Below are 14,785 nucleotides of genomic sequence, written 5' to 3'. Positions count from 1 at the left end.
AATAGTAATATTACTAACATATAACATATTATTAACATAGACAACAAAATCATGAAAAAGCTCTCGTTAGTTGATCATTTTCAGCACTCTGTCTTTTAGATTTCCCTTTTTCATGACGATAACAAATCTTGAATCAACATTTCATATGAAGCGTTTGCACATATTCTGGCAGAGAATGCCGATCATTCATTTTATCTTCCACAGACCTTCTTGCCAGATGTGAGGCTGACAGTAGCTGTACACAGTGTTCAGGTTGTGGTCAGTTAGTCCACAGCTGTAGTGCTGCGAGCGCAGCAGGCCGGGGTTCGGAAGGAGCCCATCACCCTGCTCCTCTTCCTCTTCCAGCCGGTGTTCCCGCCCTGCCGGGTGGTGTTGGTGTCCTGGCGGGACAGCTTGGCCGCGTGGCTTGCTGTCTCCTTGATCTGCAGCTCCAGGTGTTTCTGGATGGCCAGGCCCAGCTCCTCGGGGTCCACAGAGGCCCCGTACACCTCCCACGTCATCCCCTCTGCATCCCACTTCACCTCCTTCACCGGGGACTTGGAAGCTCCGCCCAGTTTCTTACCTCCGTCGCTGTCAGTGTTCGATGTCTGGCTGCAGGAGGTCTCACTCCTGCTCTCCTCTGCCAGACAGATCTGGGGGAACACATGGGGTGTGAGCGTCTGTCCCGTCTGCACCCCGACATCCCTCAGCTCTTTGTGCGCTGTCATAGTCCCCATGTCCCGGCTGATGGTTCTGACTTGGCCCACGGGACTGCTGCAGCATTCTTCTCCGCCAAAGTGTTTTTGGGACTGTGGCCCAGCACCAGGAGGAAGCAAGCTGATCCAAGAGCAGTTGAGGTTGCAGCAGCGCAGCAGGTGTTTGGCATCCAGGCCCGTCTCGCTGACGGAGGAGACGAGGCGAGGCAGGCCCAGATGGTTTGTCACCGAAGGAGTTGCCGCTGCGTGCTGCCCGTCCCAGTTTGGCTCGGCGGCTGCCGGGCGTGGCAGCAGCTGGGAGGGGGCGGGGATGGGCTGGGGGTGGCAGTAGGCAGCAAATGTGTCCTCCAAATTGACATGATGGTTGTAGGAGCCATAATAGAGTGCTTTGTTGTCACATTTAGGGGGAAGATGGGATTTGTTCACAACACCCTCCGCTTTGGCTGCTGCCATGGGCAACGGGACACAAACACAGCGGCTCTGAGGCGGCTGGACACCCCCTTCTCCGCTGCTAACCCCGCGACAAATAGTGGTGATGATGTTGCACTGCTGCAGCTGCATGGGCTGCTTGCAGGCTAACATAGAGCGACTCTCAGCCTCCTGGATACGGTTGTCTCCACCATGGTATGCAAGTCTACACGTGTGGCTGACTGCAGCCTGGGGGGCCATTCCCTGTTTAACCAGAGGCAAAGTGTCTGAGGGACTCCTGTGAACAGGGAGCGAGGCTGGGTTTATGCTCTGCACTGTCCCGCCAGCCTGAGGGCTGTCATTGTTTGCGTTCACGACTGTCCTGTGGCGATGTGAGGGTGTGTGGGTCTCAGGCAGACTAGGAGGGTGGCTGGAAACCCTTTGGGGCTCACAGTGTTCGGGCTGGCTTTGTTCTTGTTTACCGGGCTCTCTGGCGGCCCTCAGACTGCTGCAGGGAGCTCCTCTGGTAGGAGAGGCCTCCTTCGCCTCCTCCTGGGAGGTGTTACCTGGTCCTCCAGCCTCTGTAGAGCTCTTGGACGTGTCAAAGAGGGACTGACCAGAGAGGGTAGATTCCAAGGAAACAGCCTCCCCTAGTGGGCACAGCTGTGACTCAGGACGCCCTGCCTCTGCCATGGAAAACCTTTAGGAAGAAATAAAACATAGAGGGTGGATGTCCAATACACAGGACACAGAAAATCCCATAGCATGCATTTTTTTATTTGGCAATTTTGTATCAAGAGTGTAAGAATGACTATTGCTCTCTGTTTTGCCTCATTGATAATAGGTTCATTTTCATAATTTAATAAAAAAAAAAAAAAAAAACGTGACAAGATGAAATTCAGATATGTACTTTTGTTTAATCTAGAGTCATGTGTCTCTGTCCTGATATTTTAGGGAACTCCCAAACAGAAGAATCAGTCTCTTGTTCATTGATTTGCGACAATTGCTCCCCGTGTGAAAAGCACTTAAGATCGCAAACAAAATGTTTTTCCTCAAACCAGGTTGATCATTCGTTAGCTTCTACAGGAGCAGAAACCTTTGTTTCACAAGCTCACAGCTCGGGGTCAGTCTACCTTGGATGGTTTAGACATTATGGCTAATAATCAAAATCCATATGGAGAAAATGAATGGGAATTTTTTTCTTCCGGAACCACACTGTTGAGCTCTATAGGGAGGGTTGGGAGATGACAAGACTTCAGGCAGCTGCACACAGTCTCTGCACCCTGCTGTGCACTTCCACCATGTAACTTTCCCTAAAACCTCAAATTGTCAATTTTACATTTCTGTTTGTGGACAGATTAAACAAATTAATTAATCAGAGAGCAGAGTTGTGTTTTTGAACTTTGCACACAACCAGGCTAGCCGTTTCCCGTTTCAGATTATTTCCCCCTTACCCTAAAACATCTTGTGGGAGGATAGGGCTTAAATTGAAGGGAAATGTAGGAACAACACAATTTTGAAAATGTCCTTGAAATGTGGGAACATAGGGCCTAATTTTTAGTGACATTTTTTTTATTAGAAATGTGGGAACATAGGGCTGACCCCCAGTGCCATACTTAAAAAACATGAGATTGATATTGTTCTTCTCATCTCACTGTCCGAGAGAAGGCAAATAAGTGTACTTCCCTGAATGTTGAACTATTATTTTGAAGAAAAAAGCGTTGTGCCGTGCAGTGAGGTGGCGACACTGACGGCTGACATTACGTCATACGAGCATGTGGCGTGGCGGAGCGTCATGAAGCAAGTCCCAGGATCCAGATGGCAACAGGTCAGTGCTTTCTAACAGCGCCGAGTCTGAAGGTGGGACAAATCCCTGCATGTAGTGTCTCAGAGATCGGAATCTGAATTTGAAGAACTTGATCTAAAAGATGTTGGGCTATCAGAATTAAAACTTTAGTAAATATTTTTTTTTTTTTATGCTAGTTTTTCACTCATTTTTTAAAATACAAATTTAGATTTTCCAAAATCTGGCACATGTAGATAGCACATTTATTTCAGCACTGACTCATTCAAGGAAACAACGTGTAGCATCTCTGGCTGCTGAAGTGTCCTCAGAATGTGGGCTGAACCTTCTTAAACCAGAACTAAAGACTTTTACATCACACCATTGTCATGATCATTAACACAGACACACACACAGTATGATTGCACAAACACATGCAATAAGAATTGCATACATGCACGCACACACACACATACGATGGTTGTATTTCCTAAGGGAAAAAGAGGATTTAACCATTTTCACCCAGCAGCTTACCTATCACAGTGAAATACTTGCTGCGGAGCGTCTACCTTTCCGGATGTGTCGGATGATGGGTGCAGCTCCTCAGAAAGCCTGCATCCTCCTCCTCCTCCTCCTCCTCCTCCCCTTCCTCACATCCACAGGTGACCTCTCCCCCGACTCTCTCTGTAGCGCTAATTACACTTCATTCACTGAGCTGCTTGTTATCCTTCTCTGCTCTCCTCCACAGCCTCCTCTTCTCTCCCTCCTTTGTCTCAGCAGCCCTCCTGCTGTAAACAAGATGGAGGAGACCTTCGGGATAATCCTCTCCCACATCTGATTACAAATGTGAGGATGCAATCTTCAAATCCCTGTTCTGTAAGAGGGAGTCGAGCCGGTTAGCGGTTGGCTTATCCAGCTGTAGTGGGAGATGGATGGAGAGGGGGGGGGGGGGGTGATAATGAGAGGAAGAGGGGAGCTGGGCTGATGCTTGAATGAGCATGTGCACTAGACAGTAAATAAAGAACACATCCTGTTTCTCAGCGCTTTACGTTAACACACTCGCTTCCAGTCTGACCGCAGTTTCACACTCTCTGGCGTTCTCTCGCTCACCAACCTTGCCACCCTCCCACCAACACCAATCCACTCTCCATCACTAACCCTGTTGCTATGGAAACTGCAATACTCAATGGGCCTGTGCAGGTTGTTGTTGTTTTTTTTAGCGAGCAATGAGACAACAAATCAACCATGTTTGTGGTTGACTCAGCCGCAGACAATTTCACATTATCAACTCATTGCTCTTTTTTTTTATTTCCATGTGTCTACATAGATTTGAAAATAAAAGGCCTATATATTCCATGTATGAAAACATGGAGAACACAACATTACCATTATGATGACACGGCAACAGATGGCTAGCATCTGTTGACATGTTTCTGTGATGTTACCCACAGGTATTGTGATGGGGCGTTATGGTAACCTTACCCAAAGATTCTCTATGTTCTCGTGATATCACAAGATCGCACAAGAATCGCGGGATCACATCTCACACCAAAATCCATCTTGTCAGGCTTTAAGTAATGTATTTATTATTTATATTATATTATATTATATATTTATTATATTTAAGACCGGGGTGAACTACCAGCTTACCCAACCAATCAGAATCCTGCGAGGAGCTACTGGCAGCTCCAGGCGTAGTTTAGGTGTGCGTGACAGACAACATTGGCGTACGTAATAGACAGATAGTTCATCCAATCACCTGCCAGGTATTTTTTTTAAAGTGCCTGCCCTTTTCCAAACAGGTTTTCAAGATGTTTCTCAGATGTTAAAAGCTTTAGTACGTAACTATTTTATATTAATGAACGTCCGTTCCATTCAAGCCATTGCCAAATGAGTTGCTACAAAGCTAATGAAGACTATCAGCTCCACACAACTCTCTCTGGATCTCTCAGTAGGACTATGGTCAGGAGACTGGGGCGTCCGGTGACTTTCCTGCGCAGAAACTCGAGTGAAGATAATGACCTCTTCTGGAGAGTCCATCGTGTTTATTTAATCCTCCGTGTCCTCCTTGGCTACTAGCAACTGGGTGGGGGGTGGGGAGGGGAGGCTTGTATCATGTGGACGCTCCAACAGTTTTGTTGTCATTATTTAGAATTCCTCATGGGGGAGACAGAAACTACACACTATAGCTTTAAAGCTGTAGTGCGCAACTATTTTATATTAATGAACGTCTGTTACATTCAAGCCATTGCCAAACTTGTCGATACAAAACTTATCTTACCTATCAGCTCCACAACGCTCTCTCTGTCTTTCTCAGTATGGCTATATTTACAAAATGGCGTAGTCCAGCGACTTTCACACGCAGCAGCTCGAGTGACGCATCACCCCTGAAGCAGCGTTCAGCTTTGGAGACGAAGAGGATGTGAAATTACAAGACAATTACCTTTTCTGTAGAGCCAAACATGTTTTTTTTTGGGATAAATGCTACGAGCGACTGTGTGGAGGATGGGGTGGAGGTGCGTCTATATTTTGGTAACTTCAAATACAGTTAGAGGTCTCAGAAAGCATACTCTCTGTCTATATTTACATCTATTAATAAATGTGTATTTTGTTTTGTATGAGCATCTGCTCCTGGCTCTGGGTTGTGACTCACTTTAAGCACCAAACACCCACAACATTTGCACCTCATATTCAGCACTTTCAGCATATACTTTTTCACGAGACTGGCTGACAAACACTAGGGGCACAGGCTGTGCACCAAAATACAACAAACCATGTTCCAGCCAATCATAAACTCACGCTACTCAATCAACTCTGCTCACCATCTTGTCGGTGATTGCCTCGAGTGGTTTGTTGTATTTTGGTGCACAGCCTGTGCCCCTAGTGTTTGTTTGACGTTTACGACCCCTGTGTTGTCTCCCCTGACCAGGCTTTTTCACGGTGTGTTCAGGGGACAGGCAGCTAGCCGATCAAGGAGACATGCCTACCATTTGAGACAAAAATGAAATTGCTGAAACCAGGCAGGAACTCATAGTGCACCTTTAAGCTAGTCTCACATTGCCAGACCACCTGGAGTAGGCCTAGGATCTGACTTCGGTTAAAAAATCAGAAAGATATTCACAGATTCGAACTTCCGGGATCAATAACTCTGAGCAAAATGTTATTAAATTACAAACGACGCATCTTTCCCACCGTAGTAGGTAAACAACGAGCTACAAACTCATTTTCATCGTCACCGTCTACAAACTACAACATTGAAAAGAGATACAACAAAAATATGTATTAATTTAATGATTAAATAAGGTAGTGTCTCCAAACTTACCTCAATTATAACTAGTCTCCTGCTAGTTGTACTACAGCACTTACTAAAAATAAGCATAATCATAATTTTGGGGAATATCTTTTGCCAAAAACATTTTATATTTTAATAATTAAATAGAGTAGTGTCTCTAAACTTACCTCACACATAATTACTATTCTGCTGGTTGTACTACAGCACTTATTTTCAAAATTAGGCATATGCATACTTTTGGGGAATATGTTTTGCCAAAAACATTTAATATAGGTCATATAAATGAAGAGTCATGTCTCCAAAACTACTCCACACATAGAAAGCCCCCTGCTGTCCTATGCAGATGACTCAAAATGGATCTAAATGTCTTCAATGGTTGGCCTGAGTACATTCATGTTTAAAACACTGAATTATCTTTGACACATTATTCATGACCCCAACGGAGATTATAGTTGTGATAGTGCAAGTACATGAGTGTGTTTGTGTGGGGATATAAATAAGTCATCTTATTGCATCTGCGCGTGTGTGTGTGTTGGGTGGTTAACAGATGTGCACAGATTAAGGCAAAGATTATATTGGAGCAGCTCTGTATGTGTTTCTGTACAATGTTATTAACTTGCAATCCATGTGGGTTCAAAGTATTAAAGTATGTTTTTGTGTGTCTGGAGTGCTAATCCTCAAATAGTTTATTTCATTATGTCCCAAATCTGCACAGTGCTGTGTGATCACAGCTGGGTATGGACTTCTACAGGCTTTACTACAGTGTAGTCTGTTCCCTGCACCAACATGATGCATCAACCAATCAACCCCACAGGATGTCAAGATGGAGAGATCATCATTCTGCTCTCCTTCTGAGGCAAAACACCTCATGGAGTTCTATATTCAATTTGATCTGTAAACTGCTTGGATAAAAACCCAATAAAAACGTTTTCTTTTCTTCAAATCATTCGCTTATCCCCAAACTTCCCTTTCCCGAGCCACATTAACCAGCTCTGACTGGGGGATCCCGAGGCGTCCCCAGGGAGATATACAGTAATCTCTCCACCTAGTGCTGAGTCTTCCCCGAGGCCTCCTCCCAGCTGGAACAGAATTCTCCATTTATTATATCTGAAAACTCAATAAAAGACATTGGTTAAAAACACAAACACCTCATGGGAGTGACTTATAAGATCGTCACAATCTCCAACAAACCACCCACACGGTTACATTTGGCAGGCTGCAGACTGTCCACAAGGGTGAGCTGTTCATTCCTTGTCAGACCAGCTTTAGGATGCCAACCTGAGCACCAGGGCTGCATCTCACGGCCCTCATCGGATAGCTCCTCGACTCCTCGGTCCTCGGCTGAACCGGAAGTTGTTCTGTCCGTCCTCGGTGAAGGCCGTCTCAGAGCTCTTATTTTTGCCACAGGGGCGAGGAACGAGGAGGGATCACTGAGGAGCTACAGGCGAGGATACACAAGAGCAGACTTCCCGAAAGCAGTGCAGCTGAAGGAGTTGAACTCCGCCCATACCAGATGCGCGGGAAGATATTTTTGGCAGGGGGTGCTGGGGTGCTGGGGGTCGGGGTCCACGGTCCACGTAGATTCTAAAGATACTATGTTATACAGGCTCTGTATTCTGCAGACCACTCTACCTCGGTCTCCTTTTAAAAACTCACTCACCCCCCCCCTCTCCATGAAGTATGCTGGATGAGGAGTCACTTGGAGACATTTTGCTAGTCCTCGGATATTTGGGGTTGGGCGAAAAAAATCAAAAATTCTCTTTTGAGACATTGCTAAGTAGTGCTGATGTAGTAGAAACTCATTCGTCGTTGTGTGTGGCTGTGAGTGTGCGTGCATGCTATAGGTAGGCTGAATCGCAATCGCATCAAGACAAATCTGATTGGCCAATACGCACTGAAGATAAATTAAATAATGTTAAAATGACATCAAATTATCATTCTCTTTATCCCACACCCCAAACATGACATACATGTCATGGAACAGAAACAACAAGCGGAGATATTTATAAGCAATCATTTTATTGTCATCGCCACCCCCACTTCCCACGCATATGGCCCATACAGCTGACGTATTGATGGGACGCCTCAGAGGAAAGGACGTCTCATCCCTCTAAAACACATTTGCTTGGTTCCTCTCTCCTCCCATGATATCCTGGCGTCTCTCCTCAGTGGGAGGGACTAAGACGCGAGGAAGGGAGACAAGTGAAGGACTCAAGGAGTCAATTGAAGGGCTATGAGATGCAGCGCAGTTAGCGAAGAAAGTAACAGCGGTAGCAGAAGACGTGTTGTTGCCTCCCTGTAGACAAAGGCAGTCATTTCTCCTGCAGCCAATGAGCTCCACACAGCACGATTATTCTGTTTTTATAGCTGCTGTTCTGTGTGAACACGTTTACCACCTGTCGGGAACCTCCACTGCTCTACAGCACATTACTTTACTCTCCACGCATCAATGAAGAAGCCTCAATATTACATTTTCTTAAGCCCTTGGCTTCTGTAACCTCCACAATTTCCAGAGTGGATTAACCTAGCCCAATATCACAAATTCAAAATGGGCGCTGCATGATGTTTTGAGGAGCCTGTTCTACTGTCACATATGGGATATGAGGGCGAGCTAGGTAAACAAAACATCAGCCATCATTTCCAACTTCTCTGTGTTTATTAGAGATGATACAGTGTTGGCCTTTTGACATTTAATACAAAACAAACAGAAAAGAACAAGACAGCAGCTTCTGATTGGTCTCCATACCGACTCGGATGTCTGTTCTCTTGTCCTATGACATTCGTGGGTAATAGTGCTCGGATGGAGACGTGAGTGGGTGTGGGTGTGTGGGGTGAGGTGCGTTTAGTATTCTGTGATGGGCTCTCTTTCTTTTCTCTTACTGACTGAGGTGCTTATTGCCCCTCTCACAGTCTAACACAAACCCACACTAGCTTTGAAATAGCCCTGGTCCAGGACTGTGGCTCAGGATCACTGTGCAGCTGCTTCACGGTCACTATGAAAATGGTCAAAACGCTTTTTGAGTGATGACAATTTTAATAAAACCATTTTAGAGCACATAATACTGTAAGCACTGTTCAAGTTAAGTTTACTCTATAGGAGTCATGTTCAAGTCAATGTACTAGTCATGGTTAGTCCTGTGTCAACAGTTGTATAGTCTATATCCACGACGTTCCATTTCTGGGAATGCTCCGGTGCTGCCGGAAATTCTGCCGGATGTCCGTCCCCTTCCTCTTTCTTTGTGTTGGCGTTCTAACCTCCGGTGGATTTGTGAGGACTATGGTTAACTGCTCCTCAGATCTCTGCAGGGTAAATCCAGACAGCTAGCTAGACTATCTGTCCAATCAGAGTTTTCTGTTGCACGACTAAAACTACTTTTGAACGTACACATGTTCCACCAAAACAAGTTCCTTCCTGAGACTATTTAGCAGAGGCACCGTGGCTCCGTCCGGAGCTTAGCACCACCCATGACGATTGTGATTGGTTTAAAGAAATGCCAATAAACCAGAGCATGTTTGCTGGGGTTATATACCAGACGAATAGGCGAGCTCATGTTTTATTGGCTCTAACGGATACGTCTGTTCCCCTCCGTTTTGGACAGATTTTTGGACCACACTCTCGGCCAATCACCAGTTTATCTCATATGGGGGCGGGTTTTAGACGATGCCTGACAACTGGCACCCTCGCGTCGACAAATAATCGGCGAGCATGAACCTAGCTAAGTAAGAAGGAGCGCCGTTGAGGCGTTTTTAGAAAACAACCTTGGTGGTCGGTCTAACTGGTGGTCGGTCTAACTGGTGGTAGGTCTAACTGCTGGTCGGTCTAACTGGTTGCAGGTCTAACTGGTGGTAGGTCTAACTGGTGGTAGGTCTAACTGGTGGTAGGTCTAACTGGTTGCAGGTCTAACTGGTTGCAGGTCTAACTGGTTGCAGGTCTAACTGGTTGCAGGTCTAACTGGTTGCAGGTCTAAATGGTGGTAGGTCTATCCAATTGTGCACAGAGGCATTTTGGACTACGGATGTTATTTTTGTTTTTAAATCGACCTCTTGTGAGTCCCCCAACGTTCTACTCAATCACTAGAATAATCCTTAAAGGTAACTTTTGGCTTTATGACAAATTAATTTTTTTAAATTTGCAGTGGACCATTCATTCATTTTCATTTAATAATAATGGTCCTCATCACATGTCTTGGAAATTTCACCACACTAATAGATAGTTGTACATATTTCTACTTTGTTGTCCTGTCAGCTTGGTATGTATGATATCTCTTGATCCCACAGTACCCATCAGCCTCCAGCCAGAGGCAATATGACCAATCCCACTCATTCCTAAATTATATTATAAAACATTATAAAGAGCTCAAGTGAAACCTGAACTTTCATGTTCGGGTCCAGAAGTTAAAAAACTTCATTCAAAGTCCCATTGCTAAAATCACTAAACTCCAGTCCTGTAACACAACCTTTGCTCAGCAGTATGTCAAAACATGGATGGTTTAGTTTTTAATAAACTATCCTAGGTAGGTTAAAAGCTAGTATAAAAGTCGTCTTAAATAAAAATCAGAGAATCGAGGGAGCCAACGTGGATAATCATTCAAAAAGCATCTTGACCTTGGTGAATAAACAAAGTATAACAAAGCTGCTCACTGACAGGATGTTAGTGTGGGCCAGAGCCTGGACCCAGGGTTCAAAATTAGCACCATCCACCAGCCAAATGCTCGTAAAATATGCATGGGGCTAGTAGATTGCTTCACTCACCAGCCCAAAAAAAAATGGTTAAAAAAAAAAATAAAAAAGCTATGTAAACTTGAGTGGCTGGTAAATGTTTTTCATTCACTAGCCATTTGGTTGGTGGACCAAAAGTTAATTCTGAACCCTGCCTGGACCTGGGCTTAGTCGCGTACCAAATCTGAACACATGATAATATTTACATTGACCTGGCATCATATTAGTTGAATCCATTTTAAAAATGTCCGTCAGTACAGTAAACAGATGAATAGGAGGGAATGCGGCACCCCGACTGTTGGCTGGACCTGCAGGTAGATGTGTGTGTGTAACAGAGAAATCTGGGCCAGGGTATGGACTGTCTGTCTATACCGTCTGCTTCAGGCTGATGGCCATTTCGTCGTCCCCCCCCCTGCCCCTCAAACCTAACATATACAACCGCTTTTGAAAATGCTTTACCATCATTCTTGTGGCGAGAGGAGATGTGTGTATACACGTGTGTGTGTGTGTGTGTGTGTGTGTGTGTGTGTGTGTGTCTGTGCACGTTGGTCCTGTATCCAGTCATACACTCCACATCCGCACGGTTTCTCTCCTCTCATTAATGCTGGCTGACCTGTTCTTTGTGCCCCAAACCTGCTGATCACCCAGTCCTTTGGATCCACAGCAAACTGATGTGTACAGTGTCAGCCCCCCACCTCCCTCTGTCCAACACACACCGACTGAGGCGGAGGCTGCCCAGCGTTCGCGGGATATTGGCAACCAATCAGGAGTCTCCAACAGTGACCGACACTTTAAGAAAGAGCTCATGTTGTACTGTCTTCTTTTTCTGTGGAACAGGAGCACCAGTAACATCAGCTAAGCTAAGCTCGTAGTGTGTGCTGCTGTTGATTCCAGATCAGGTAGTCCAGTTTAATCCACATCCAAGTGCTGGCTCATCCACAGAATCCAGTCCTGGCTTTTCCGTGGTGCATTTGTCTGTCTGTGTGTGTGTGGAAGCTTTGTGGACTCAGCTCCAGCTCGTGCTCTGGAGTTCTTGGCGGAGCCAGGACGGCAGTGGTTGGCCCAACCGATTCAGCAGACGCAGCAGCTCCATGTTGTGCTCCCGGTAGTACTCGGCCAGAAAGGCACGTGACTGCACACACAGACACACATAGACACACACAGATAGAGACGCACAGAAAGATTGAAGGTCAGAGATCAGAACTAGAGAAAAAAAGGATTTGATACAACATGCAGAAGTTAAAAGTGCACTGACATTCTGCGGTCTCTGCATCATTATTTAATTGTGGAGTTTCTTAATGGCTGCTGAGGTTTTAAGGTTAACTATGTTTAACTCTGGTGTTATTCAATATTTTTCTTATTGTAAACATCATCCCATAAAAGCTATCAATGTGTTATTATTCCTACTCTGTCTGTGGTTCTCAGCCATGAACCCATCAGTTCATACTGAAGATAAGATTAAAAGCAACTCAAGTGCTCAGTCAATCCCTGAAACAGCTGGTCATTGTAGTTTTTTTAACAAACATTACTCAAACAGAGGGATGTTGTTTGGTGCTCTACTGCAGTGCTTCCTAGAGTGGGGGCCGCGGCCCACTAGTGTGCCTTAGAACAGGCCAATATGCCGTAACATTGGATTATTTTCATTTTTCCACTGTGCACACGACAGCAGGCTCACATGTTCCATCCAAATGCCTTAAAGCGCAACTCTCGCCAAAATGCAACCTAGGGCCTTTTTGTGAATGTACCCGAGTCAAACTTTCGTTTAAAAGCATATTTAGGACGGAAGCGCCAGTCAAAAAGCACCGATCTCCGAATGTGAATGACGGGAACTCCATAGGAAGAAATGTCATTCTTATATGAGGCTCCTTTTTCAACTACAAGGTCAATATTGTTTTTCTTACAACAAAACATATTATCCGTGCATTTATATGGAACTAAGCTTTAGGAGCTTCCCATCTTTACTCTCCTCCCGGTTACGTTGACTCTTTTTGACTGATAAAATGGCTGCAGCCAGAAACAACAAGAGCTAGAGTGAGTTGTTAAAACCTTTTTTAGTAAACTCTGTGAACACAAACAATGTTCTCAATGCTGAGTTCATGTGTAGAGCCCCTGGTGATACTTCATGTTGTGTCGAGCCTTCTTAGTGTTGTAAAAATTGTGATTTTGATGAGATCATAGTAGTGCCCCTAGCATTCCCATTCAAAAGGCCATTTGACCGGAAACAAAAATACGGTCAATCTAAAAAGTGGCGCCTCCATCCTAATTCTGCTTTTAAACAAAGGTTTTACCCGGGTACATTCACAAAGACAACCTAGGTTGCATTTGGGCGAGAGTTATGCTTTAAGCGTGATTTATACTTCTGTGTAAAATCTACGCCGTTGCTACGTACGTAGGTACGTGGAGAAACAAACCTACGCCGGACGTGCACCTCTCGAAAAATGTAATGTAACACCAACGCACAAGTATACACATCAGGCCACTTACATAGGCTACAGAGAAAGCTCTGCTGTGCTAACTGTGTGAAATGTGGGCGTACCTCAGGGCTCATCTCTGGGTACTTCCTGCCTTTACTCTTCCCCAGACATTTGGCTCGACCTCCTTCCACCCGCTGACACCAGAACCCTTTGCTGTCATCGTACCTGCAGACACATGGTTGGTTTATTCAACACCTTTTACACACGTGGTATATGGAAACATGGCTGGGTTAATCTCTCTAAGGGCTTGTTTGCTTTCAAACTAAATGTTGAATGATTCCATTAAAGATACAAATTCACTAGATTAACAGTGTGTGTGTGTGTGTGTGTGTGTGTGTGTTACAAACATTAGAGCCAAGGTGTGTGTGTGTGTGTGTGTGTGTGTGAGTGTTACAAAACCTGAGTGTATGTGTGTGTAAGAGTGTGTGGGTGTGTGTTACAAACATTAGAGCCTGGGTGTATGTATGTGTATGTGTTACAAACATTAGAGCCTGGGTGTAGTTGAAGACAGGAGTGACACCGAGGAATCTCTGGATTCCCTCCATCACCAGTGCTGGGTTGGAGCGCAGCAGGGCCCCGTCCACGATGTGCAACTACAACACACAGAGGCAGCGTCATCCAGGACTTGTATGGACAAGTGGTAGATGATAGTATGAGGAGAGAAGGATCTACAGTTGCTTCCATGCAACTACAAAAGAATGAGAAGTACCCTCTCTTTGCAGTTCTTCTTTTGGACAGGTTGGACCAAACTAAAATAAAATACTCATCCAACAGGCACATGGGATATACAAGGAATCACAGTCAACGGTGAAGAAGACTATATAGTAATAGATGTTAGATGATTCAACAATGATATGGGGGGTACATGAAGTCCATAGCGAGGATGTCAGTCCCCTTCCTCTCTTTCTTTGTGTTGGCGTTCTAACCTCCGGTGGATTTGTGAGGACTATGGTTAACTGCTCCTCAGATCTCTGCAGGGTAAATCCAGACAGCTAGCTAGACTATCTGTCCAATCTGAGTTTTCTGTTACACGACTAAAACTACTTTTGAACGTACACATGTTCCACCAAAACAAGTTCCTTCCTGAGACTAGTCTATTTAACTTTAATATATCCTTAACTGGCATAAGGTGTGTAGCATTCAGACAGACAGACAGAACTGGACAGTAGGGGGCAACACAGTCCAGTACATGTTAACATCAAAGCATCAGTTATCCATGTACAGTACTACCTTTAGTTTTACCTAGGATTATGGATGTGCTCTTCACTCAGCTTGATTTGATTTAGAGCCTGCATCTTTTAGCTTTTAAAATGTTGTCAGTTGTCACAATAAGCCTTTTCAGTTCAAACAAGTCAGCAAAACAGGCAGTCGGAGATAATGGCCCAATCCCAAAGTCCGGACTCACAGACTCACG

The 14,785-nt window shown here is 44.9% G+C and overlaps 1 protein-coding gene across 1 annotated transcript in view; it reads right to left on the bottom strand.

Moving 5' to 3' along the window:
• Window positions 1-9,776: 9,776 nt before the first annotated feature.
• The window catches only part of ndst2a (N-deacetylase/N-sulfotransferase (heparan glucosaminyl) 2a), a 36,846-nt gene continuing 31,837 nt past the window's right edge, over window positions 9,777-14,785 (bottom strand). The window contains exons 13-15 of the mRNA XM_028603514.1: window positions 13,855-13,964; window positions 13,434-13,536; window positions 9,777-12,029 (exon numbers count right to left, since the gene is read on the bottom strand). Of these exons, the coding sequence (XP_028459315.1) occupies window positions 11,904-12,029; window positions 13,434-13,536; window positions 13,855-13,964 (339 nt within the window). The 3' untranslated portion in view covers window positions 9,777-11,903. The remainder of the gene's footprint in view (window positions 12,030-13,433; window positions 13,537-13,854; window positions 13,965-14,785) is intronic.

This window comes from Perca flavescens, chromosome 17 (assembly GCF_004354835.1).
Source record: "Perca flavescens isolate YP-PL-M2 chromosome 17, PFLA_1.0, whole genome shotgun sequence".
NCBI lineage: Eukaryota > Metazoa > Chordata > Actinopteri > Perciformes > Percidae > Perca > Perca flavescens.
Note: the sequence above shows the minus strand (reverse complement) of the source record. Positions and strands in the feature narration are given on the sequence as shown.